General features: G+C 45.4%; 1 protein-coding gene across 1 annotated transcript in view; it reads right to left on the minus strand.

Annotated features, from left to right (window-relative positions):
* Nucleotides 546-26,570, minus strand: part of MDGA2 (MAM domain containing glycosylphosphatidylinositol anchor 2) — a 209,742-nt gene continuing 183,717 nt past the window's right edge. The window contains exons 11-17 of the mRNA XM_021403380.1: nt 24,615-24,792; nt 17,435-17,455; nt 11,730-11,885; nt 10,508-10,666; nt 5,175-5,305; nt 2,816-2,921; nt 546-2,414 (exon numbers count right to left, since the gene is read on the minus strand). Of these exons, the coding sequence (XP_021259055.1) occupies nt 2,326-2,414; nt 2,816-2,921; nt 5,175-5,305; nt 10,508-10,666; nt 11,730-11,885; nt 17,435-17,455; nt 24,615-24,792 (840 nt within the window). The 3' untranslated portion in view covers nt 546-2,325. The remainder of the gene's footprint in view (nt 2,415-2,815; nt 2,922-5,174; nt 5,306-10,507; nt 10,667-11,729; nt 11,886-17,434; nt 17,456-24,614; nt 24,793-26,570) is intronic.

A 26,570-nucleotide genomic window follows, 5' to 3' on the forward strand; every position in this document is an offset into this window, starting at 1 on the left:
CAGGGAGCATGCTGCAAAGTCTGCTGTTCCCCCGGGCAGGGCTCCAGAGCCATGGCTGCGAGCAGAGTGGCACCCAGCAGTGCCCCGGGGGGGTTCCCTCGCATGTACCGCGGTCCTTGGGCTCTCAGGCGGATGCGCATGGAGGTCCCATTTCCACAGACCCCGAATTCTGAGGCACACCAACCTCCTAAGCAAAGCTCAGCGTCAGGGTCTCGCCGCACCCGACTCGCCTCTCCGGTCCACAATTAAAATCCAGTGCTTCCAGTGGAAAATTTCCTTTTATTTACAAACACTCACGGTGCCAAACCCCACAGTCCATCCATCCGAGCTCTGGGCTCCCGCTGTCCTCCGAGCAGCCTTTTTGCTGCAGCCCGGGCATCGGGCACCACAAAGCAACTCCAAACCAGCACCGACAGCATCCTCGGCCAGCTCCACCGGCACGGGCTGTGGATCCATCTGCAGACAGCAGCACCAGTGCATCATCCCAGCAGCACCCCTCGGGGTGCCCGTGCACAGCGCCCAACAAACACACGCACCACGTGGCATTCCTTACCTGGAAAGAGGCTTTATTGAACATAGCTGTAAAATTATCTCTTCAGTTGAATTACTGAATTTGCACAAACATTTCTCTACAGAATTTAAAAAAAAAAAAAAAAAAAAAATCAAGCCTTGTCATTGTTGTACTGCATCTCGTTGTGCTTTTTATACTCGTGTTTGCAAATACGATGCTGTTTGTTTGTTTGTTTTCACGTTGGTACTCCAATTCCTTGCATATCAGGTTTTTTAATCCTAGGGTGTTGAGAGAACAAGTAATAATAATAATAATAATTATAATAATAATACTCCTCTTTAGACAAAAGTCTTTTTTTTTTTTTTTTTAAATGAAGTTAAAAGCTGAGATAATTTAAGGAAAAAGGTCTTCAAATTGTCATAACCAACGGTCAGGGAAATTTACAATGCGGTGGAAAACCGGCTGGCTAACGGTACGTGTCGGGGCAGCTCCAAACCCACGTGTATTTTCTTGCACAAGTGGAACTTTGACTCCCCTGCTCCACCAGCAGCCCCGTGCCCGGCTGTGCCCGCAGAGCACGGCGCCGTGTTACCCCCGGGGCCGCCTGCGCTAAGTGCGTCTCCGCCACCTCTTCCTCTGGTTGACCCACCTGATCACCTGAAAGGAACAAAGAAAAAGCGCTGCTCCCATTTCCAGGACCAACGGAAGCTATTTTCTAATGGGTAATAAGCTGAAAGGCCATGGCTGTCTGGAAGGTTAAACAACAGATAGCTCGTCCGAGAGGGCTTACGCAGCAGCTCAGGTCCATCCACCTCCAGGAGCAACTTCGCTTCCTCGCCTGCAGTCTGCACACCCGGGCTCCGTAGTTTGTTTAGAAAATAGTTTGCACAAACCACATTTTAGCAGTGCAAGCTTCTGTGTTGAAATTATTATTATTCTACATATACTTTTAAATCAGGCTTGTTTCATTGAAGGCACTTGGTTTCCATGGCAATTTATAAAAGATGGTGGTTTGGTTTCTTCACTTCATTAGAACAGATGACTCAGTTGGGGAGGGGAGAGGGGTGTTCGAGTGGCCGCAAGCAAGCTCCGATAAGCCTGTGTCATATGTAAGCCCAGGTCGCACATCCTGGATCGTAATGCATGCAAAAGGAGACAGCATACAGTTATCGAGCATAGCCATGAGAAATGAAACAGAAATGTCTTAAAACAGCTCTGATTTGGGGTTACTCTCTAGGGGAGGTGACAGCCAAAGGCGAAAGGGCCTACATGTATTTAACTCTACACTAAAAACCTTCTCGAAGGGAAAATGAATGCCAGCTCTTCACATACCCTGTTTACAGTGAGGTGTTTCTCTCTCTGTTTTAATTTTATTATTTCCTCTCTCTCCTCTTTTTTTTTTTTTTTTTTTGGCAGGCCATTAGGTTTCCATGGTAACAAGCAAACTATTCATTTGAAACAAAACCAGCCATGACTTTGTGCTTTGACAAGGGTTTCTATCGCTCTGTTCCGAGAGTTCAACCAGATGATGCTGTATTCGTTATTGACCACAAAAGCACCTGAAGGTCTCTTCCTCACTTAGGCCAGATCTCGTTCTCAAGCGTGGTTCGTAGTGAGTTACACTCCCATGATGCCTTTTATGTCCCCAGTGCTTTTTAATTATTATTATTTTTTATTTATTTATGTATTTATTTAACTTTCGAGTCAGTCAGTGGAGGAATCTTTGGTAGTTTGTTTTTAAATGTCCATTTTACAAAGACTCTTTCTTCATGCCAGTGCCTGGTGAATCTTTTGTAGCCTCTGCCAGGATAAGGTCACCTCTGATGACTTAAGACAAACATGAGGATGGTAACTGGGATAAGTCGTATATGCGCTAATGTCCCAACAGCACCTGATCGTAAATCTACAAAAAGGGGGAAAAAGGCAGAATTAAAGCTCTGTGTCATAACGCCAACACGGGGACGGAGGGATGAAAAGAGGTCCACGGGCAACTGCGACGATTTCATTATTAATTTCACACTGTTCCGACCCCCAAAGCGATTTTTTTTCGCATTGCTTCCTCCGTCTGCCCCTCCTGAATCACCGAGCACGGCTGGGTGTAAGGGGTGCTGCTCACAGCCCCGTGGAACCCCACTGCTGCCAGCATCTGCTGCGCGGGCAGGAAGCAAAACTCTTCTCTTGCAGCCTCTCTGACTTAACCACGCAATACTCCGTTCTCTTGCAGAACACCCATTTCAGCAGCTGCCTCAATTTTACAGCACAAGAAGCAATTTGCTCTCCCCAGCACGTGGAAGAGCCACTTACTGTTGGCCGGCTGGTCGGATTTCATACACTCTCCTTCCACAATTGATACATCATCAATCGCAATGTCTCCTTCGATGCCTGGGCCCCGGATCCCTTCAAATATAAGCTGCAAAAAATAAAAGCAACAGCAGTTCATAGGACGGCAAATGGGAAACACACAGCAGTTAACTTTCCTGAGGGGCTTGGAATACCATGCGAACACTTGCTATGGGGCAGAATGCGGCCTCTGAGATCACACGTCAGGTGAGCATGCAGGATGTGAGCTTAGCTCAAGGAAAATGCTCCATTCTCTACGTTCGGTTTTAGGGCAGACCTTTGCAGACTGCAAGAAAAAGCAGCTTTTGAATTATCTTCTGCCTTCAGCTTCCAACACCAGGCTCACCATTCCACTGGCTTTAACCTTTGCCAAAAGGATATCGGTGCTCTCGGGGGACTGTCAGTCACACTCTGTCAGATATTCCTGTCTCAAACCCTACCTGCACACCCGAGAAGGGAACTAGTACCTGTACTAAAACCTAGTACTAGAACCCGGGCACAACTGCCTTGTAGCAAGGTGAGCAGTGTTATTTACTGTAAGGCTGGTTATCAGCTGGGCACGACTGTTGTACAGAAGAAACCAAGTTATCTGCTCTCCTCTCCCAACGCAACACGATGCTGTCCTGCGTTGCTGCTGCCTAATTAGCTCTGCAGAGGAGTGGACTCATTCTGTGTAGCAAGAAATGTATTCCCTAGCAAACTTCAAAGCCCTTCTAACGAGATGAAGGAATTACACGAGGAACACATTTCCCAAGCAGCACCATTTGCACAACTATCTCCCTTCTCCTTTTTTGCTACCCCCAACACAGTTCTTTGAAATACTTTTGGTTAACGCAGATGAAAAGTTTCTAACCTTTAATCTGTGACAATATTTGCATCGAATCCAATGAATTTTATGAGGGCGTGCTGTGGGACTAATGGAGAAATTAACTCTTGGAGGTAGAGCCAATTTGACAAAAAACATTAATACCATCTGGAGAAAAATGCTTAAATTACACCTCATAATGAGCTCGCTGCATTAGGGAGGTGGCTGGGGCACTCTCTCTGTATCCACTGATTTCAGCAGCACACAAGTCCAAGCCTCTTCTAGCAGCTTCCATCATTTCTTTGCTCATCACTATAGTTCAGAGATGCTCAGGTGAGATGAATAGCCTTCATTATAAACAATGAGGAAACACCGAGGGCAGTGGAAGATGCCCTTGCAAACCACAGAGGGCATGAGCATCACCCAAGGACCAGGTTGGATGGGGCGCTGGGCCACCTGATCTGGTGCTTGATTTAGTGGTTGGCGGGGGGGGGTTGGAACGAGATCATCTTTGAGGGGTCTCTCAAACCCTGACCAGCTTCCCCATTGTGCTTTTCAGCACTCTTGTTCTTCTTCCCAGCAGTCTTTTCACCCAGTTCCATCCCTCTCCGTTCATCTCAAGCATCACATCATGCTGCCCTTTGCACGTCCCTCTCCACTAATTCTCCTCTCACTTCCTCCCATGTGATGCTTCTTTGGCCTATGCCAAAGCATTTCTGTTCCGTCACTGCCTCTCATGCACGGGGATAAGACAAAAGGTTGGGATTGGCATCTACCCATGAAGTGAACCCAACCCACGTGTTCAGGATGGCCGTTTTGGATCATGCTCAATGACTGTTCTCAAAGCCACGGTCTCTTTAGGGGGCCCCAGGTATCCCAGAAACGGGAAAGGAACCAGCAGCTGACGTTTTGGGTCTGTTCCAGTTGCAAACAGCTCATGGCATGAACAAGAGTTGCCCCTATGAGTTTATCAGCATCTCACTGTCAAACCCAAACTGAAATGTGCGAAGCCCGACACAATGTGTGGTGAATGAAGTGAGCAGATTGCCATAGCTCTGAGCAGGCAGCACTGCTGCAAACACGGATCCCTTATTTTTTCATGGAAAACCCAAGTGTTCCCTGAGACATCCTTCAAAGACATTACACCACGGACCCTAAACGCTTTTTCATACAAAGTAATTTCATATTCCAGTTGGTAGTCTAAAATTATATATATATATATAATATCAGCTAACAGCATTGTCTGAGAACTGAAAGGCATTTCCTCTCGGAGGAAATAGCTGCTGTTCTGCCACTGACATGTGCATGATTAAGCTCTGTGGTGCTCACCTATTTGCAGCAAGGAAAGCAATTACGTGTCCATAAAGCAGCTTTCAGGGCTGAAATGATGCTGTGAAATCCTGTGTCAGAAGCAAGGGTCAGCGAACGCGTGCCCCACACCCGATGTCCCCATCTGCAGTGCCTGGTGCCTGCTGCTTGGGAACTGCAAAGCACGCTCAGCCCAGCACCATCCCTTACCTGGAATGAAGTCGGGGGGTTGATATTGACACGGGCTTGGTTCCAGTGCTGGCCCTTATTTCCACTTGAAGACCACAACGGGTTCTCTATCGCGGTCTGGCCTTTCAGCCGCAGGTAAACATTCAAGCTTCCTGGAAAAGAGGGCAAGAAGGTGAGCTGGGGAGCTGAGAACAGAGCTGGGGAGGTGAGGGCCTGGGCTGGTCAGGCTGTGCTGGGGCTGGGTGCTGGACCAGTGGCAGTGCTGGGACAATGCACTCTTGCACTGCACATCTGGAACAAATCTCTGCAACACACTGGAGGCAGCTATGAGGGTTTCTTAGCCCATATTGAAAAACTCGTACACATGGGAGAAGCATGCCTTGGTAAAGTGAACTCTCAGTGGATGGTGGCTCAGCAGCAAGCTGGGCCCTGAGGCAAGAAGCTGGGCCCTGAGGCAAGGAGCAGTGCCCCTTGCTCCCAGCAGCTTGGGAAGGACATGTGGCTTTCCGAGGGGACAGTAAGAAGGAGCTTTTTGTGCATTAGTGCAAATGGGGCATCTCCAGCCACCTTACCCAAAGGCAAACAAGCAATGCAGTTTCCTAGCTCTCACTTAAAAAGAATGCCCAACTTCTTGTTTACCCTGGACATGTTTTAACTAATAGAGTGCCACAAATCCTTGCAAATGCATCTGAGCTGGGTACGATGCCTTTAATCCTGATACGCATTTTGCAAGGACAAGACAATGCTCATTTGAACCTCAGTAAAACCTCACGAAAAAAAAACACCCTCAAACCACAACTCTGGGTGTCTCCCCACTGCTGGCCATGAGGTTGCTGGCTCCAGCACTGATGTTCTCTGCAGCAGGTATCAGACCCTGGGACTCAGCTCCCTTCTGCACAGAGCTCCCCTCTCTGTGATGGGCCGTGAGCAAAAACCAAGCTGTCCACGAGCACCAAGAGGCAGAACTGTCTTCACTGAGCAGAGTTCAGCAATTCACTGTTTGGAGATTTTGTTCCTCTTGCTCATTGTTCTGACTGCAGATGTGTGGGGCAGTGTTTCTGCACTATGGGAATCACTGCATCTGCCTTCATTTGACAATGTTCAGACAGTCAGGCTGACAGAAAACCACGCTTCTTAGGGAGATAGGAGTGGCATCTGGGAAGCTGACACAAATCACATTTGCAAGGAGACCTCTCCGATCTGAGGCAGCTGCAGAGTGACTCAGCTCCTGCTAATAAAAAGTTCTTATTTCAAGCAACAGCAAAACTCAGCGCCTTGAAAAACACGAGCTGAACAGGGAACGGAGCGGTGAGTATTCTCATCACGGCTGCTTCAGCAGGGTGCCTGTCCCCTGGGAAGGAGCAGGGAGGTGATGCCGCTGGAGCAGCTGGGCAGCACTGGTCCCTCCTTGCAGCATTTATTTTCAAATGCATGGGAGGTGAACAAGCTGCACAAAGGAGCAAGGGATTGCAGCAGTGACAGTCTATCTCTGCCTGCAGGCATGAGATGGGTACACCAAAAAGACCTCACCCTGATGTGTACAGAAGAGAAATGCTTGGTTCTCCTGTTCTCTCCTTCCCAAACAACCTGAGCACCTGATGGAACTGTGGGTGTCCCTGTTCATCGAGGGGGAGCGGGACCAGATGGCATTTTAGGGTCCCTTCCAACTCAAACCATTCTATGATTTTTTAATAACTGCGCTGAGTCCAAGGCAGGAGAAGAGGCAGAACCTTAGCACCACTTGAAGTTACAGCATTACACAGAAAGTTACTTTTCATAAAGACAAAAAGCAATGCCAATATCAAAGAAGGGAAGGAGAGCTGGTAATTATTTCACCCATTTGTGCAGGCTGCCATGCTGCAGGGCTGTGTGGAATCACTAAATAATTTAGCTAGGAAAAGCATGTAAATCCATCACTGCTGAGGTTACAGAGATTTTAGGTATCACTCTCAACCTCTCAGTGCCAGGGAATTTCTTGAAATCAATAGCAGGTGATGGCAGTCTTACTTAAAACACAAAATAACCATTCGTGTACCAGATCATAGGAGCACAGAATGGTTTGAGTTGGAAGGGACCCTTCAAGGCCATCTGGTCCCACTCCCTGCAATGCACAGGGACACCCCCAGCTCCACCAGGTGCTCAGAGCCCATCCCTTGACCTCAGTGTCTGCAGGATGGGGCACCACCACCTCTCTGGGCAGCCTGTGCAGTGCCTCACTGCCCTTACTGTAAAAAACTTCCTCCTTATCTCCAATCTAACTCTCCCCTCTTTTAGTTGAAAACCACTTCCCCTTATCCCGTCACAACAGCCCCTGCTAAAGAGTCTGTCCCCTTCCTTGTTACAGCCCTTTTAGGTATGGAAAGGCTGCTCTCAGCTCTCCCCAGAGCCTTCTCCATATGCACTCACCTGTTGCCCCTTACTTTGGCTGGTTTGTGTGCCTGCCCCTGTTCATCACGGCCACAAACCTGCCCAAAATGTGACATCTGCAACAAATGCCTAGCCTTGAAATGCAACATATCCTGCCAGGAAGGCTTTGGAAAAGTGCTCTGCCTTTGCAGCATTGGTGCTGGGTGGAGGATGAGTTGGCTACGTAGTTCTCACTGAGGTGTGCCCAGCAAGAATTTGCCTGTAGATACACACTTGTTCTGAACTCCAGACAAATGGGAGCTGGAGACCCAAACTGTGGCCAGGAGCAGCAGGTGTGAATGAAGGAAGTTCATTTCCTGATGGCATCCCACCGAGAGGGCCGGGAGCTGCAGGGTGCAGCACTTGGCAACACGGGCATGGGGAGCTCCCAGTGGCTCAAAGGATAAGAAAAATGGTTGCTCTCAGAAAGTCAATTAGCAACGCCCCACGTTGAGGTGCAGATGGGAAAATCAGAAACACTGATGGCTTAAAAAAACAGCGACAGCTATCATGGAGCTACGACCTCATTCTCTCTCAATACACAGGTATAATAAGGACAGCGACTCCTTGTTCTCTTGCTCCCCAACAATGGCTCACGGTTTGCTGCAAATCAAGTAATGGGATCTCCTATTTCCTTTCTGCTTAAGGTGATGTACCTGCTCCCTTTGAAGCACGTGGAGCATGGCGTGGGCACCTTCCTTGGCTGCCACCGGCCGTGAGACCCGCCAGGAATTACGCTCCGACTCATGAGCAAGAGCCATCTATTTCAGGCAGAGAACACTTCATCCACCTGGCACGGGATGTAGACTCCTGCTTATCTCGCCAGAGCTGTGCCACAGCATCAGTGCTAATCTCTGATCTGCGCTCTGCTCCCTGCAAAGGCTCCCAAGCACCACTCCTTATCGCTACTGACATTTTCAGGCTCTTCTCCAGGGACACGAAGACCTGAGCAGCAGGCGTGGATGTTGAGCAGGATAAACTAGGAGGCTGCTTTTTTCACCACAGTGCAACAGCCACGTTTTCAAGTTGTTGTCACGGGGGTCATTCATTTAAGAACAGAGGATGAAGCCTCTTTTCCCCTATGCCTCCATCCCAGTACCAGTGACAGAGCATCACTCCTACATTTTGATGAGCACAGAAACTGTTTTGGAAACAAAACTTTTCCCATGAGACAAGGGAGTAATAACCCTAATACTCTTTGGAACCTCTTACAGATAATTAGGGAAAACAGAAGCCCAGCAGAAATGCAGACTTGCAGCACTGAAGTCTGCTGAACAATGCTATGACAATACGGACAAAAAAATCAAGGGTTAATGGCCTTGTACCTTCTCTGAATAGTCCATAGGTATAAGGGAGGAACAGGGATTTGTTTAAGCCCCATTCCCCTGCAGGATGCTCCAGTTTTCATATTTGCTGATTTCATCATTGATTTCTTGGATGCGTTTTGCAGTCCCATGTGCTTCGTGACATTTTGTCAGACTATGACAGTGTTGAATTCAGTAAAGATGTAGGTGCCTGCATTCAAACACGTGGCTGACGCTATTAATTTATTATCTTTCTGCCTTTGGAGACAGAGCAATTTTGTATAAAGTTGTTCAAAACCAGATCACTTCCAACGGTCACTAAAATGATATCATCTATATTTTTTAACGACGTTAGAGAAGTGACACTGAGGGATTTCGTTTTTTGACATCCAAGTGTCCACATCACCATAAAAAAAAAACCTGCACGATCGTACACCCGATCGCTGTCACTGTCACCATCTTCACCTGTGGGTCAGCTCCTCTGCCAGGCAGCACTCTATGTGTCAGCTCAAGAAATGACACAAAAAAGGGCAATTTCAGCAAAAAGAGAGAAGGACGGAAGGGCAGCCCAGGAGAAAGATTGAAACTGTGAAAATTAGAGGTCACTGTTCTGTGGGCAGGTGTCAACCTCAATGGCTGCTTTTCTTATATTTATCCCAACTTTAAGGTATTCCAGCAGAACTCTTTGACCCTTAATGGTCATAACTCTGCTCCTTGCTGTCCTAGAGCAGAAGTAGGCTCACGGAGCGCTCTGTACTTGGTTTCATTCAGCATGGCAAGGCTCCAGTGCTTCCTTCCAACACACAGGCAAGTTCCTCCTGCAACACGGAGTGAGCAGAACTGACACCGGGGGCTGCGTTCGAGTGCTCAGCAGTGCAGACAGCTAACAGAACGGAGCGAGCTGTCTGCTCTATTTATAACCCCAGCTCAGCCTGCAGGCAGCTGAAAGCTTCCCAAAGCGACCACCAGAATGCACTATGAGGATGTGCTTGCCCTTGAAAATATCTACAAAAATACACCGAGTCAGGGCAGCGTGGCACTGGAAAGCCTCCCAGCGCACCAGTAAGCACCAAGAACCCACAGGGATTTACAGGATTTAGAAAAATTGGCTTGGGCTTATACTTTTATATTTTCCCACACTTTTTTTTTTACACTATGCAAAGTAATTAAATGTGTATCTTGAAAGAGCTACGACTAAAAATAGACCTAAAGATTCACCTTGGAATGATCTGCTCCCACAGCTTTTGAGCGAATTGTTCAAGGCTTTCCTTTAGGAACCGTGTGCTGCTGCATAGCACACGGGCTGTGCTGCTAATTGCTTCATCCCCAAACTTGCAAGGAGTGATTCAAAACACCGTGACCAGGCAAAACGCTCAAAACCAGGCAAAGCCCTTGCAAATCTTCACACTTCCAAGAGTCCCTGCTCAAAACCCCATGCGTACACAACATGCTCTTGTCAACTGTTAGAAGATTCCTGCTAGCATACTGATTGTGGGCAAGAGTTTTATGGCCAAAAGAAGGCTCTTAGGAGCCTCTCTCGCCAGCCTTGGTTGCAGCTGGTTTTAGAAGTGCTCCTGCATTCCCCTTCCATACAATGGACATTTCTCCCAAAGTGAAAAGACAAGGTCATTGGCTTTCTCCTACCTATGTGCTGTCCATACATGTGATAGTAGAAGCTAAAACAGTAGGCTGTGTTCGTAGCTCCATAGGGGTTTTTTGGAGCGACGCTGAAAACAGGACTGACGAGTCGGGCCTTCTCCCCTTCCAGCCTGGGGCGCGATGTCTCAATGTACATGTAGAAACCTGGGGAAAGGACAAATGAAAATTGTGACATTGCGGTCTCAAAAACCCAACACATACACACGCAGGAAGATACCAGGCTATCTTGGTTAATTTTTCATGCTCATCTGAGAACATCACGGTTTCTGGGTCATATTTGTTCTGCACTAAGCCCACATGTTTTCCACAGCTGCTTCAAAGATGTTGTCTACCAGGAGTAAAATCAGGGCTCGCAGGTCAGTACTCAGAAACAACTTCATATTGATATAACATTGTATATGCTCAAGAAGAGAAAAAATCTTTATGATGGGGTTCAGACTTCAGACTCAAGGTTGCAATTTGTTCCTATAAACAATGAGAGGGGAGAATTTTTAAAATAAGGTAAAAAAAAAGCCTCGATGGAAACCTTCCAATGAACATTTTAAACTACCCACGTCAATCCCAGTTCAACAGCTCGTGAGGAGAAAATATTCATTTCTTCAGGAGCGTGCCAACAACGGAGTATTTACTTAATCCAACCAAGCAAATATGATGCAGTACGATTTTTTCCCTCTTGGTAATAGAGGGCATGGGGCACACAATAAAACAGCACAAGTTACTGCAGTACTTGATAAATTCAGCACAATATGTCTGACTTTTCAAATGAAAATAAATACTGCAGTCAAGACGGCACACTTCTGTTAACAGGAGGAGCAGATTGAAAATTACATGTTTTAGCAACACCCCAAGTAAAAACAGGGCAAAAAACCCTCATTGTGATAGTCTGAGAGTCCAAGTTAGAATTTAAATGACACAAAACAGAAGAATAGTTCAAGATGTGCTAGAATATTTCCCCACCAGGCTGTAACGTGAAAGTGATCGCTTGGAAATGGCACGATAGAAATAACACAAGATGGTTAATGGCACCATTAGCAGGCTCTGCTTAGGGACTGGCCACATGCCTCAGCTCTGGCAGCTTCTTTCTGAAGTCCTTGAGGTGAGCTCATCTTGGTGTGATTAGGAAGGACACAGCTGGCTGAAGATCCCCAACCCCAGAGCAGATGCAGAGCTCCCAGTGCTGGAGGAATGGGCGCACCCTGGAGCTTACCTTCCTTGGAGCCCGTCCTGTCCGCGTTTGGCCCCGTGTTGGGGGTGTATTTTGTGTCTCTAGTGGCAGTGCTTTGCTTTGTCCAGTCAAAATTGTCCGTATCATCTTGAGTGAAAAGGCAAATGTTACCGTCCTCAAACCCGCAGTGGAACTCTCCTGCCAACACAGCAAATGAGAGGAGATTTAGTGCCTGAAAGCATTCAATGCTTGCTCACTTCTCCGTTAGAATGGATGTATTGTAGGATGGTGCTCATTAACAGCACTGGAAATAGACATACACTTATTTTACATCATTCTCTAGTGTTGATTGTATGTTCCCTTCTAAGTGACCTCGATGAAAAAAAGGAACCTTCATCAACGTGTGTTAACGCTACTCAAAATTAATTATATTCAAATCGTGCCTACATCCTCCTCACACATTCGGATATAAGTAACAGCCCTTACAGACACTCTCTCTTCTGACCCAGCTAAGAGCTGAGAAGAATGGATAGCATGTCTATACTGTGGGGAAAAAAAGGAAGAGGTAGGTTATTTTGGTTTAGGAATAAGAAGATTTAGGAGAAGTGTACAGCATCTCTTCAAAAGGAAAACAGGGTCTACACTGTGCTCTTATATTACTCCTGGTTTTCAATAGGGATGGGAAAGCAAATAATGGCTAGACTAAGAGGAAATATTATTTAGAGTAGACATGATGAAAATCTTTCTACAGAGAAGTAAAATGAGGCACGTGAGTGGAAGAACGTTGAATCCCTATCCCTGGATTAAAACAACCAATTAGAAAAATGTCTGGGAGGAAGGCTGAGGTCTATCTGAACCTATCTGGGCAGCACAGGTGACTGCATCATGTCCCGAGGACATCTCTTAGCATGTCCATGAAGATTTCTGCTGTCTTGAGGCCCAGAGCCAAAAGCTTCTAAGGAAGAAGAAACACCAAGAACCCCAGTCAGGATTACCGGGATCCTCTCTTTTGTGAAGCAGGTCTGTCAGACACCATCCCACTGCTCCCACCTGTGGGTGATGACGGGATGGGGAAGTCCTATAATCAGGTGTTGAGGAACCAAACAAATCAGAACTTCAAGGTTCAGTTTTCATCTCAGAACAGAATGAGGCCCCGTGTAGTAAAATGTGCAAAAGCTTAATTTTATACACATGAGCAGTTCCTGCTGAGTTTACTCTTCCAGCAAAGTCAATTGATTTATCTGAGAAAACAAGCAAATCTCTGTTCTCCAGGGAGAATGCAGCTGTCTGCATACTGTGTAAGCTACAGCATTCGTTATAGGGGTGCAATTTATATTCATTGTTAGGAGGAACTCTAACACCAGGCACCATGGGATTATTCATCTGTGTTAAATTGAGAAGGTGTATAAATGTTTGCAGGTTTGGGGCTTCAGTAAACTATAAATCCACTTCAGTCACTGGAGCTTCACTGCAAATCAGTAAAGACAGAGGGACCTGGAGCTTAGCTTGGATATGTACTGCTAAGCAAGGATGCTGCTCTGAAGCTTATTTAAAATCATATAATGCTGCAAACTGAAAACGCAGGCTTGACAATCCCTCCCAATCCACCAGGTGCATTAGGAGTGCTTTCCAAGCCTTCCTCGTTCTGCCTCTGCTCGTGCAGAGCAATGCAAATGTCCCCTTGCATAGCAGTCAGCACAAAGCACTGCTCCAAACACCAGGTTACCACAAAAACGCAGTTCCCAGAAAACCCCGTGCCCACTAGCACCTCAGGCAGGTTGACTCGATTTCTCGATCAATCTACTGCCTTTATTAGACCCTCCAGGAGAATTAACTCGGAAACGTGGCTGAAAGCCATCAAGGCGATGAGGAGCCCACTTCAGGACTTCAGTTTGACTCAGGAAGCGGTGCTTTTCGAATGCTGAATTTGGAATGATGGAGAAGAGGCAACACGCAAAACCATTCGGCACAGGAGCACCCCCGTAAGCAGCGCAGAGGAGAAATACAAACAGTGGCCTGACAGTGGTTCCCTCTGAGAGATGAGCACATGAAAGAAGGCCACGAGGAACACCTGGGCTGGGGACTCCATCCAAAGTCCTTCCAGAGAGAAACATGAGAATGGGTGCAGACCGACACCTTCATCGCTGACCCCAAGACCAGGAGGAGAAGGCAAAGACCCTGACAAAGCTCTTGAATGATGCAAGGACACAAACAATGCACTCTGAGCAAAATGCCAGCTGTGCCTCTCATCTCCCAGAATACCTTCTACATGACTTACACATACCCTTCCTATAGTACGCGAGGTGCTGCTTCTACACAATGAGACAAAATGAAAGGGCCAAACGGTGGTGAAAGGAGCAAAATTCTGCCTACCAGATCCAGTCCTGCAGCAAAGTGATTTAAGACAAAGCATTTCCAGCTATTCAGCAGTTCCTACCACTGCCCCTCCAGTGCCTTAAAAGCTGCATTTCCGTGCTCTCAGAGCTTCGTTAAGAAATTCCACCACATCAGCAGAACAAAATCCACATCAGCCTTTTCTTCAGGTGAAACAAATTAATACATTCAGGCTAGATGAAGAAAGGCAAGTAAAAGTTTGCCATTTACCTAATGTGAAAATACCAGTTTCACGTGGAACCCTGCCATTTGGAATGCATTGGAAAAGGTTAGTGCTAAATATTCTTGGCACTAAACACCTTGTGAAAAATAACAGATGAATACAAATGGAAAATAGTTCCCTGGGATTAGCTCTGTATTTTCCCTGTGCAGGAAGTGGGGCTGTAAGAAAGGAGACAGACTCTTCAGCAGTTGTCTCTTGTGTCAGGACAAGGAGAAATGGCTTCAAACTAAAAGAGGGGAGAGTTATACTGGATACAAGGAAGAAGGTTTTTACAGTAAGGGCAGTGAGGCACTGCACAGGTTGCCCAGAGAGGCGGTGGTGCCCTGTCCCTGCAGAAACCCAAGGGGACAGGGCTCTGAGCACCTGGTGGAGCTGTGGGTTCCAAAAATGGTCCCAAACACCATTAAGGACAGGGGTGAATTTTTGGTCCAAGCCCACACTAGCGCAAGTTATTAAATAAGTTTATTGCCAATCACGGCAAAATAGGAAACTCTTCTCAAGGTGAAAGGCTCTTCACTGTAATATGAATTCTTGTTCCATAAAACTCAAGTTGAATATGCCTTTTTCACATCTTATGCCTTCCATTATTCAAGTGTAACATACAATTGCACTCACTGATATGAAATTCTTAAATGTTTACATTAAACAGTCTATATGTCATACACACACACACACGAGCAGTTCTAAGGCAAAATCTCAAGAGTTTCAGTCATTTGATGCTGCTTCCTTATCTACTGCAGAAATCTCATGAGAACGCATGTTCTCTGCAACGCGATTATTCCAGAATTGGAGCAGGAAGGTGTGGCTTCAGTTTCCAGATGTTTTTTCCCAGTCGAAGATGGCACTTACTCTTCATTCACAGTGGTGTAAATAAAGTTAGAATTCAGCCCAATGGGTTCAGAAGGAATCAGAAGCTGGTTGGTGTTATATAACATACAGCATCACCATTCATTCTGCATTTTCAGTGAAATAGAATGAGACTGTAGAAAGCATGGATAAAGATGAGATTGAATTAGTTGTGGGAGCCAGAAGTTCTCTTTTCCAGCAGATTTCTCTCCTGTCAAAGGGTTTCACTCAAGAAGTCACTGGGGAAAAAGGCAAGCCTTCAAGATTTAACCATTTCTTTGGTCGTCTGAAAGAAATGCCACCGGGTGCCCTACAGCTCCCAGCGGGCAAACTCTCCCATTAGCAGACGTGCACAGCTAGGCAGACTCGGAAGCAGAGGAAGGTGGGCAGGCTGCCAGAAGCCTCTCTCCCTTGAGCCAGCAGGGTTTCTATCTGAAGGGCCATTCGGGTGCCACCTGCACTGCACCACGTGCCTGGTAGAGCTGCTGCTTTGAGCCGTGCAATTGAGACATTTTGAAAATGAGACAATTTCAGATCTTAAAATCATAGAAGATTATAGTGGGATGCACATGGGATTGCGATGCTGTTTTTTTCTTAACATCAGAGAGTGTATGTTTAATACACTAATTAGCAAGGGCCTCATCGACTGCTCGCTTAAGTCAATGAGATTGGTTCCTTCAGCTCCCACGAGCTTTCAGCTGAGCCCTGATTAATTATTAATGCATCTCACAAGACCTTCAGCAAATAAGTTTAAAATTTACAGAAAAGTTTGGCCATCCTCTGAGAGGCAGGCAGAGGCTGCTTGCACAGCCTGCTGCTGCTTCTCTGCCTGTCTCTGGCTGCACTACGGCAGCGATAATGAAAGAGCCCCTCTCCCTTTACAGGAGCATTTCTGCATATGTGATTAAAAGCAAGAATAACATCAGAGTATGCCCCACACACAAAATATGCTCTTGCTACGGAGTGGAAATCAGTCATGAAGTAGACAGATGGGGGATGAAGTTAGACATTAGTGTTAGAATGACGCTGTTTTTCCTAGCTCCAGCCCAGCCTCCTGCCTGCTGTTCTGGCTGGGGTTTGGTGCCCATGGGCGATGTGAGTGGGAAACAGCTGTACCAGGAGCCATTGCTCCCTGTGCTACAGAGCACTGCACATCAGCCAGGACACGGTCAGAGTTTGCATTTGCAGTCATGTGCAGCTGCCTCTGGTCAATTTGTCTCAGCAGTTTCACAGTCCAGTTACACCTCTGATCACCGCATTTCTCTGCGTAAATGAGGTCCATCATTCATGTATGCCCTGCATGAAAACACATTCTTTGTGCTTTAAAGCTGTTGATGAGCTTCTGACTGCAACTGGAAGTACTGCAATAACTCACTCAGAATCAGGGAATCACAGAACGACAGAATCACAGAAGGGGTAAGGTTGGAAGGGACCTCTGGAAGACACCTGGCCCAATCTCTGCTCATGTAGGTGGACCTCTAGAGATGCACATGTAGTTCTCACGCAAGGAGAAATTACTTTGGAAAACACTGTAAATGTACTTTTCCTCTGAGATGTTTACGGTGTCTGCTAAGGCTCAGACACAGATCCTACTCAGTCCTTAAACATTCAGGTCTTCAGCTTCTCCCATGAGGTTGTGGCAAGGTGGGGTTTGGCCTCTTCTCTTGCGTAACTACCAATAGGTCTAGAAAGAATGGCCTCAAGCTGAGCCAGAAGAGGTTCAGGTTGGATATTAGGAAACATTTCTTCTCTGAAAGAACGGTCAGGGGCTGGAACGGGCTGCCCAGGGAGTTGTGGGATCACTGTCCCTGGAGGTGTCTAAGAACTGTTCAGATGGGGTACTGAGGGACATGGGTTAGTGGGGAAATATTGGTGGCAGGTGGATGGTTGGAATGGATCTTGGTGATCTTTTCCAACCTTGGTGATTCTATGACTCTATGACTAAACTATAGCTTTGCCCATTCATACTGAGCTGCTATGACCCAGAAACTGCATTTATTTTTAGAGCATCAGGTTTTTCCTTTAGATGGACTGTTTGGGATAGGGAGAAGGAAAGATGGGCTGGACCTGTAATTTGTCCTTCCTCCATTGACTGTTGCTCTAGCACTTTGCAGAACAAGAGGAATGACACCATCAGGCACCAGCTCAGCTTGAACACAAAACTGAGGGGCGCGACAAGTGAAAGTGGAATAATTATCAGTCACTTTTTAACTGCAAAGGACAACAGGAGCAAGGACAGCTCTTCATTTGGATAAAAGATAAACAAAGATAAAGAAATACTTACGTAGGTGTGGATTTACTGGAGCTGAAAGACAGAGAAAAAATAATATTAGCACAAAGGGAAAAAGCCTTAATTAACCAATACACAGATGATCCTACATTGACCACTGATCATTCTTCCTCCTCCTCAGGATCCTGATTATGGGTCCCACACTAAGACAGCCATCAAAACCGATGCTGTCCTTTCTGAGCAAATTTTGCAGCTCCCTGACAAGCCAAACGCAATGGCTTCCATGAGAAAAGCCTCTTCCACTCATTGTACATGTGCTCCATCACTAGCACATGCAGCCTGGGGAATGAGATGCTGTAATTAAGCATCAAAGTTAGAGTATTGGCACAGACACTGTATGGAAGAGGAGAGCTGCACAGCAAAACTTCAGCGTGATGCCTTTGTGCAGAAATCCAACAAAAAACATAGGAAGGATGTATTCATTCAAAGCAGACGTTCTGCATCGTGCCTTACTCAATTGTTGACCTTATCAATGTTCATGGATATTGAATGCAACAAACTATTCTTCTATTAAATAAACAGTACTATTCTTCAGTTTGAGAATGGACAGCACTTGCATTCTTCCCAGAAATCCCCATTTTCTTTTTAAGCAGTAGGAAACAAAAGCACAAGTTCGAGAGAAGAGGTTTGATCCCATCAGGCCAAGAGACACAAGCAAGCAAAAAAAAAAACAACAAACCAACAAAACGTGCAAGCCTGCTGCATAAATCCTCTTCTAGGGGGAAATATTTTAAAGCCATCACAGAAAACAAAGGAAGGTGAGGCATGCTGTCCCCAAGGCTGCCAGCACTGCAGCATCCATGCCCACTGGATGCTGCATTCCAGGGCTGTGTTCCTGGAGATGGAGAAGCAGCAGAGCAGTTCTGCCCTCCCCCATGCATCCACTTCTGCCCATTCCAGTCCATGACCAGCCCTCCCCTTGGCAGGCATCAAAAACAAATTTCACCACTGCAAAGAGGTCCTGAGATAACCTTGCTGAAAAATATTATTTCTGTCTGTTCTTCTCTGCGTCTGTGCAATGCCCTTTGTGACTGAGCATGATGACTGGTGCTGGGCATCCTTGGCACAGCTGATAGAACATATACTCTTGTTTAACAGAACCTCAGCAGAATCACGAAAAGCTCTGAATTCCTCATTCTTTAATACTGAGATTCACCTATCAGCCAGAGGATGGAACAGGATGAAAGTCAAACTTTAGGCATGCTTACAGGAATCTTAATCATGGGATGGGCTACCCACATTTACACCTAGACCGACCTGAACAGTGCTAAACATTGGAAATTGGGTCTGAGGGAGAAATTTCTGTGCTGCCTGTTTGTAGAAGGGTGTATTTGAGGATGGGAGACTGAGGAAACAGGGCCCTTCTGCTATAAGCCCTTACGCATGTGAGAAACAGAAGGATGCTAAGCCCACGGTTAGAATTGTATGTTACCATTAGAATGTGTGAAATAAAACTTTATCTCCAGATGACATGTCCATCTGGTAACCCCTGATTTCCATGTAAGTATTGCTCCATGTCTTGCTGCCATTCCCAAGCTGTGTTCAGAGACAGAAACTCGTGGTTTCTGACCCCAGCCACGGCTTCTACTTAGCTCTAAACTCGACCTGAAGTTTTTAAAACAGGTCTAAATTAGTGACTCTGCCATCAGATCTTCCTTTGCTGAAACAAATGAACAGTGACTTGCCCCTGTGCAATTTTAAGAAACTTAGTCATTACATTATATTAGACAACCTCATAGCTTTTACCAACAAATTACCTTTCATTCTCCAAGAAACATTCATTTTGTGAGCTTCTTGAGTGATTGAACTTGGAATTAGCTGAAATTGCTGGAAACTACATTTAGTGGTGCTTGCTTTGTAACTAAACGCACAGGCTTTTATGGAAACTATCATTAGTGCGTAACCTTGAGTCATGCTACTCAGATTGTTCACAGCAGAGTGAAAAAGGCTTCTTGCCAAGCTAGCTGCAGTTCAAACTGATCGACAGAAGCGGAAAACAGAATTAAAGAAGTTAGGCCGAACTGAACTTATCTAACAAAATGAAGCAGACAAATAAAATAAAACTGAAAATAAAATGACCCAGAAAGCTCTCTCTCTCCTAAGTGGAGCACTAAGCTGCCCTGCAATGAAGTGTCTCACCGCTGAAAGGTGAGGTTGCTGTGTGCACAACGAGCGGGCAGCACGTTAAATGAGCCATAAAGATAAACCAATGGATGACTGATGGAGCAGTTCCCAAGGCTGAGCTGGGAACATCTGGAAAGGCTTTGTGCCTCCGAGGGCTCTCGCTGCTCTGCTCTGCTGGCCTGGCTCGTGCTGGGGAACCTCAGGAGGAGAAGCAAGCATCAGGAAAGATGTGAGCTCGGGTAGAGCCAAGGCGGATGATCCCTTCATCTCTCTGCCTTTTCTCCAGGGAATAAAACCCTCTCTGCAGGGAATAAAACCCACCGGAATTTCAGCTTGTTGGATGACTTCACTTTTCCGTGATCTATGTATGTGCAGGTGATGGTAGAAAAATGTGGGCAGTATGGTTTGTTCGTAATGCCTGCCCTTGTGTTGCGTGTAACTGCATTTATACAGTGATGTGTCCCAGAGATCCTTCCTGATACAGACACTTGTTCAGGACCTTGTACAGACACCGAGACACTGTGCCCCCCCTTTAAAAGCATAGCTGCAAACCATACTAACTATGAGAAACATAAAGCTAGAGATAAGTATGCTGGATATTCAGCTGCAGTGGAAACTGCTGTCTACTTACAGTAATTACAACCAGAATCTAAAAGCTTTAATGAAGATCAGGAGTCCATGCCTCTAAAAGCACTCGGTTTGCATAGAGGAAAGCAGTCTTCATTGTAAATATTGATTCTCTACGCGGTCAAGGCTTTCTTCATCCTATAACGCTAAGTAACTGCATACTACTCATAAAACAGCCCCATACTTACATCTGTGTATTCTTATAAATCCTATAATTTATGCCCTATTTGATGCTTTTTTTTTTCTTGGGGACCAGAAATACAATAATAAAAACAATAATAAATGGAACAATTACATACGCTTCTCCCATTCGGAATGTGGGAAGCTTCTAAACCTGTATAAGAATAGAAAGGCAGGGCCATGAAGTGATTGCCAGCCATGATCTACCTGCCATGTCATGGAGGGCTGATTCTACATACAATAGTAGCAATCCTAGGATTTGGGCTTCTTTCACAGAAATGAGATTAACTTGCTTGTTTACCACTGGTTAGAAACATTTAACCATAAGTGCGTATCTGAAATAGAGTTAATTGGAATAGCTGGAGGACTTTATTGCCTGTTTGCTTCATGGAGGCTGACACAGATTTATGTAAAGTGATGGAGGTTATATTGAACCTGTTACTGAAAGACTTATCTGTTTTGTACCAGCCTTCAAAACACTCATTAGTGCTACTTAAACTGCCCTGTTAGTGTTTACTTGCCAGACTGTGATCACTAGCAGAGTAACATATGCACCTACCAAAGAATTTGTCAAGTGATGTTTGGCTGTAATTATCAGTGTCACTCCTACTGTGATGATCGTTCTTTTCTCCCACTCCTCCTACGTGTGGAGGAGAAAATAACTCATGGCAGGCAAGGAATTTCCCTATGAAATGCTTCCACCATGCGTGAGGTTTTGATTCGTGGGCTTGGATAGCAGGGAGGTTTTATCTTGTATGTACAGCTCCAGCTTGGGATGGCAGGGCATACTGTAAAGAGCTCATTAGTAAGGCTAACTAATAAGTAACGTGACTTAACTTTAGCTACTCCTAAGTTAGACTCCTCATCTAAGAGTGCCCCTACAGTCACAGAGAGAGATGGGCACGTCTAAAGGGTCGTTCATCCACCGAGAGAAACCTGGAGAAATCTCCTCCCTGGTAAGGCAGCAAACACAACCCGTGCACCAGAAATGTCACGTTGATTCTTGCAGACTAGTTTGAAAAATCGTTCTTGGGCAGCACCAACCCAAGGTTGTCATACTACAAATGGCAAGTTTAAGCTGTCAAAATAACCCCTACAGGCCATGGTCTGTCTATTTCCTACTTGCACAGAGCTGAAACTCAAGTGTAAAGGGGAATGCATTCATTAAAGGCAAAAGACACTGCTACCATTTTTAGCACCTCTAATTATCATGTGTCTGATCTGCTTTTCACACTGGCTGCATTTCTTAAAAATGGGGTGAAATCTTACTAATCTGCTTACAATGAGGAAAAACATGCTTTCTTTGGGAAGTGGGAATCCTTACCAGCGATACAAACAACAGCATGCATTTTCAACACAAGAAAAAAACTTTTCTACACTAAAGGTGGTCAAACACTGGTGCAGGGCACACAGAGAGGTTGTGGAGTCTCCATCCTTAGAGACAGTTAGGACCCAGCTGCACATAGCACTGGGCAACCTGCTCTGAGTAGGCTGGACGAGATGATCTCCAGCAGTGCCTCCAAGCTCAGCAACCCAATGATACCGCAAGGTATTAAACTGTTGCATGTCCCCAGAAAAGTATTTCTGAAGCAGTGGGGTGAGAAATGTGGAGTGACATGGCTACAGTCCAGTCTGCCTGTAGGGTATTGATCAAAATTGCACACACGTACAGGATGAGACTATATTGAAAATATGAAGAATCCACTGTGCTTGGGCTATTTTTGTGTGTGTGTGTGTGTGTGTGCATAAGGTCTCAACAAATGTAATGGGGAGCAATCTGTCAAAAATTATCTTCAACCTCTAAGAAACATTCACATGATGTCTTTTATTTTCTGTGTAATGTTTATTATTATTTCTACTTCAGTTCTGGTCTGCTGCTGTGCATGCCGCTAGCCCATTAGCTGCTTTTCTAAGATTCTAGCATTTCAGACTATAACTACTGGATTTGCACCATAGTAATGTATGCAATATCATTATTTTATGGCTGGAGTTATAACATCCTTAAAATAAGCCTGGTAATAGCTAGCTGACACTACAGTGCAAGGACAAATGATGAGATAAAATGTGTATTTGAAGCACACAAAGCCTCAGCGATTCTGGAACCCCTCTTCAAAGAGAAGTCACTCTAGGTTTATCCTATTGATTAGCACCTGGCTCACAATTTCTTAAACTGCGTTTGTTGACGCCAGAGTGATGGCACTGAGCACCACTGCAGGAGCATCCCTCCACCTGGGGCACAACACGAGGGCTCCATCTCTCCTAGGCAGCTGGATTCTGCTTGGTGCCCAATCAGCACGTTTGAAATGGGATGTCATTCACATCTGTGCTAACGGCAGACTCTAGCAGAAGAAATTTGCTGTAGACCAAATATGTCTCTTGTGTTGCATGGGAATGTTCTTCTTGCCAGCCTGGGGCTAGGAATGCAAATCACACGGTGCTTCATTAACAGCTCAGTGTAGTTGTGAGCCACAGCCGAGACGTGAGTCCGCCTCCTGAGACCTGCCAGAACACAACCACCACTAAAGTGCAGCAGTTGTGACTGAGTGTGCTGAATGTGGCTGTTTTTTTCCCCTAGGAGAAGCTGGTCCAGTGGCTGGAGTACTGGTCAGTATTTACATCATGGGAGAAAATTCAGGGTAAACAGGAAGGGCAAGCGACACAAGCCTACCCATCACAACCAGCACAGAGACTGGGAGTGCTGCAGAGAAACCCCAACTGTCTGCACGAAGCTTCTGCTCTTGATCACCTGTCAGAAGATCCTGGGTCTTCTGGAAGCCCCAAGGAAATGGCTTCCCACCACTAACATAGGAACACAGACAATTCCTTGGTGGAGACCCAATGAGGAGCAAAGGTCCAACGTGAATTGCAGCAGAATTACTGATTTCTCCTCATTTGTATGTTCATAGATTCAGTAAATAATTTAATTGAGTGTTTGCCGAGATGGGCTCTGGGAAACATACACTTAGCAAACACTTTATTATAACAGGCAAAATTTAAGATTCATCCATCACCACAGACAGCAGATCTGGCATCGAGTGAAATGTGCAGCTATGTTACTCAGAATTTGTACTTGAGGTTGTTTAAAGTAATTTATTCCCTTGCCATTAATAGAGTGCTAAAAAAAAATTATGATGAGGTTGGGTAGGGCATTCTACAAATGATGTACAAGACATTTACTTTTTTTTCCACATTTGTTCACTATTTCAAATTATTTGATAATGATTTTGGAAAGCAACTCTTGGCCCGCAGGTTTCTTTTGGCCCTTCTGCTGTATGTGATTTCCAGCTTTGGGCTCTCTTAGCTATCAGTACTGCACTACTGACAGCTGGACCCAGCTGCTGGAACCACCTGAGCTATGTGTGGCTGGCTGTGACTTGACCCATGTGTCACAGGGTTTCTGTCCCATGGGATCAGCAAGGTTCCATGGAAAACTCACACTTCCATGGTTCCATGCTTAAAAATATCTTCCCCTGGCACACACTTCCCTTTTTCAATTATAGAAACTTCCTACTCAGCACATCTGCTTCCCATGGTAAACTGCACAGTGATGTCTTCAGTAGAGCTGCCTTCTCTCTAAGGTGTGTTGCGTCCACTCATTGCCATTTTCACAGACAAGAATCAAAAAAAGTAATTCAGTTATTCATGACGTTAATACCCTCAGGAAGGTGTTCTGAGTTATTTTCAGAGCTCTAGGAATTAATTCCTGGTAATGCTGTGAGACTGAATGGAAGGATGTGGAAATACACTCCCTTTCCTGGTCAAGTGGACAAATCCTTGTCATGGCAAACCTTTGAAGGAATATATAGAAACATCCTTTCCCACTTGCATAGGACTAGGAATAGTCAGGGTTATTTTAATCATTCATAATTAAACAGAAATTTCCCCAAACATGCTGATTCTGACAAAAAAACATGATGACATCAAAATACTGATTTGACACCTTCAGAATACTACTTGTTTTGTAAATTTTTCTTCAAAACTCGCTTCCCTGCCAAGTGTTTAAGATAAGAATAAACTCCTGAAAATGAAGGTAACATTGAGTTGTGAAGATTAATTCGTGAAGATAGCATGAATTTGTTGTATTTTTACCCTTTGCATCACAGACGTTGCTCTGATTCGAGGTTTGGGCAGCTCATTGCTGGACTGGTAGTTAGTTCACATCACGCAACATAACACAACCTGTACAGCAGACCCAACTGTGCAGAAGGAGCCACCATGCATGTCCCTTCTTTGAAGATCTTACCACTATACTTGATGACCCGAATAGTGGAGTCCCCTTCTCCAAATCTGGTGATGGGCGTCAGACGGACTTCGTACGCCTCCGGCTTGATCAGCTCAGTTAGATTGTAGGTAATTAATTCTCCCTTTTGAATATTTCCATTCACCGTAATTTCCTGTTCCCACCAACGCTGTTGTCCAGCCTAAAAGAAAAAGAAGAATGCAAATATCAGAGTTTTGGGGGCAGATGTCATCTTTGCCTTAGGAGTGAAGGAGAGCAGATGCAGACCTGTGTTGGCCCATGGGTCCCCTTAAAGAAAATGATATATTTCAGTTCATTTCATCACCTCCTGGTGGCTGGCATCCCTGGCTCAGAGCCTGTGCTATCCCCTCATATCTAACAATCCAGGTAAATTGGCTCCTCATGTCCAGCAGCCCTCTTCCCTCATTATTTTCCTTCCTACAGGTGCCCAACCCCTCCGTCTTGCAGGCAATGAGGTTTCACAGCTGTCATTTGGGGTGTCATTTGGAGCTAATGAGAGCATACCGGAGAACTGAGATGCAGTTTGGTTTCCAAGCACTTACTACCTTCCTTGATGAGTGAGAAAGAAATAGGCTGGCTGTTAATGGCCTTAGTGCACAATTAACAGCAGTCCTTGTAGTCTCCAAGATGGATGGATTTCAGAGCACAATGAAAGTCAATAGGAGCAAACAAGAGGGTGTTTTATTAAAAAACAAAAAAAAAAGCATAGATTTTTGTGCTTTATAGACTGCAGTGTTTTCAACATCAAAATCTATAGTTTCCGTTATTTATATGCTTTACCAAGAAAAGAAAAAAAAATCTAATTAAGAAGAAGGCATCACAAGTAGAGAGTGCCACATTGTCTCTACAATGTCTGATAGTTTACAGAGAAGCAGAAATTATACACATTTTGGGCAGCACAGTGACTTGACATTGCAATATGACTTGTAGGTACTTGGGCTTATTACAGACACTGTCTTCAGGAAACAAAGGAAAAATCATTAAATATTTACCACGCATCCCAAGGTAACAGTACAGGTGCAGTGCTGCTAAAATGAGATCTTCCACTAAGCACACCACAGTTGTGAGTGCACTGAAATTCTCAGTTATTCCACGCAGAGCTTCATGGTTATTAAAAATAGAAAATCTTTTATTCTAAAATTTTAATTCGTTGATGCAAAAAAAAAGAAGTCCACTGAAATCACTAAAATCTTGCACTAAATCCACCGCATTTCATTCGGCAAAATTAGGAGACCTCAAGCTTTCAGTGTGTAGCAGTGGGCAAGAGATGTCAGTTCCTGGATCATTAAACTACGTAACAGGACAACTTAAATGCCCATTAAATAAAACTCAGACCACGAAGCAAACAGCAAGAGCAATTCTTGAGCAAGTTGGAAATATGGAACACTGCTTCTTCACTTTGCTGCTGCTGAAATCAGTGTGTGCTTTCCTGCGTTTTGAGCCGCTGCAGAAAGGGGTTAGAGCAGTGCTGAGTGCACCAGAGAAATGAGCTCAGGGTTTCTGCTCTTGCATATGCTCCGTATGCTATAGGCTCAGGTGGCTCTTCAGGGCTGCCCCCACGGCGGTTATGCCATGCATAAGAGAAATGCGAGGGAACAGAATCTCAGATGAGGTTAAAAAGTGTGACAAAGTCACTGTATGGAAAAATACAGCAGAGTGCCCCATCCGCGTGCTGGGAGCGGAGGGCTGCTGAGCCCATGGCACTGGGGAGCACCTGCCAAGTGGCATCGCTGTGTGCCCCCCAAAGCAGGGCCACCTCTTCAAGCATGAAAAGACCCCTTTGGTAAGACATGAGAGTGATGCAATGGCCACCACAACTTTGTGAGCAGCCTGGAACCGCAGAGCCTTCTTCTGCCAACGGCTTCCCGTTGCTCAGAGGTATTTTTGACTCCTCACAGAGGTCTACTAAAAAAAATGCTCCCCTTACACCCATCCTTC

This window comes from Numida meleagris, chromosome 6 (assembly GCF_002078875.1).
Source record: "Numida meleagris isolate 19003 breed g44 Domestic line chromosome 6, NumMel1.0, whole genome shotgun sequence".
NCBI lineage: Eukaryota > Metazoa > Chordata > Aves > Galliformes > Numididae > Numida > Numida meleagris.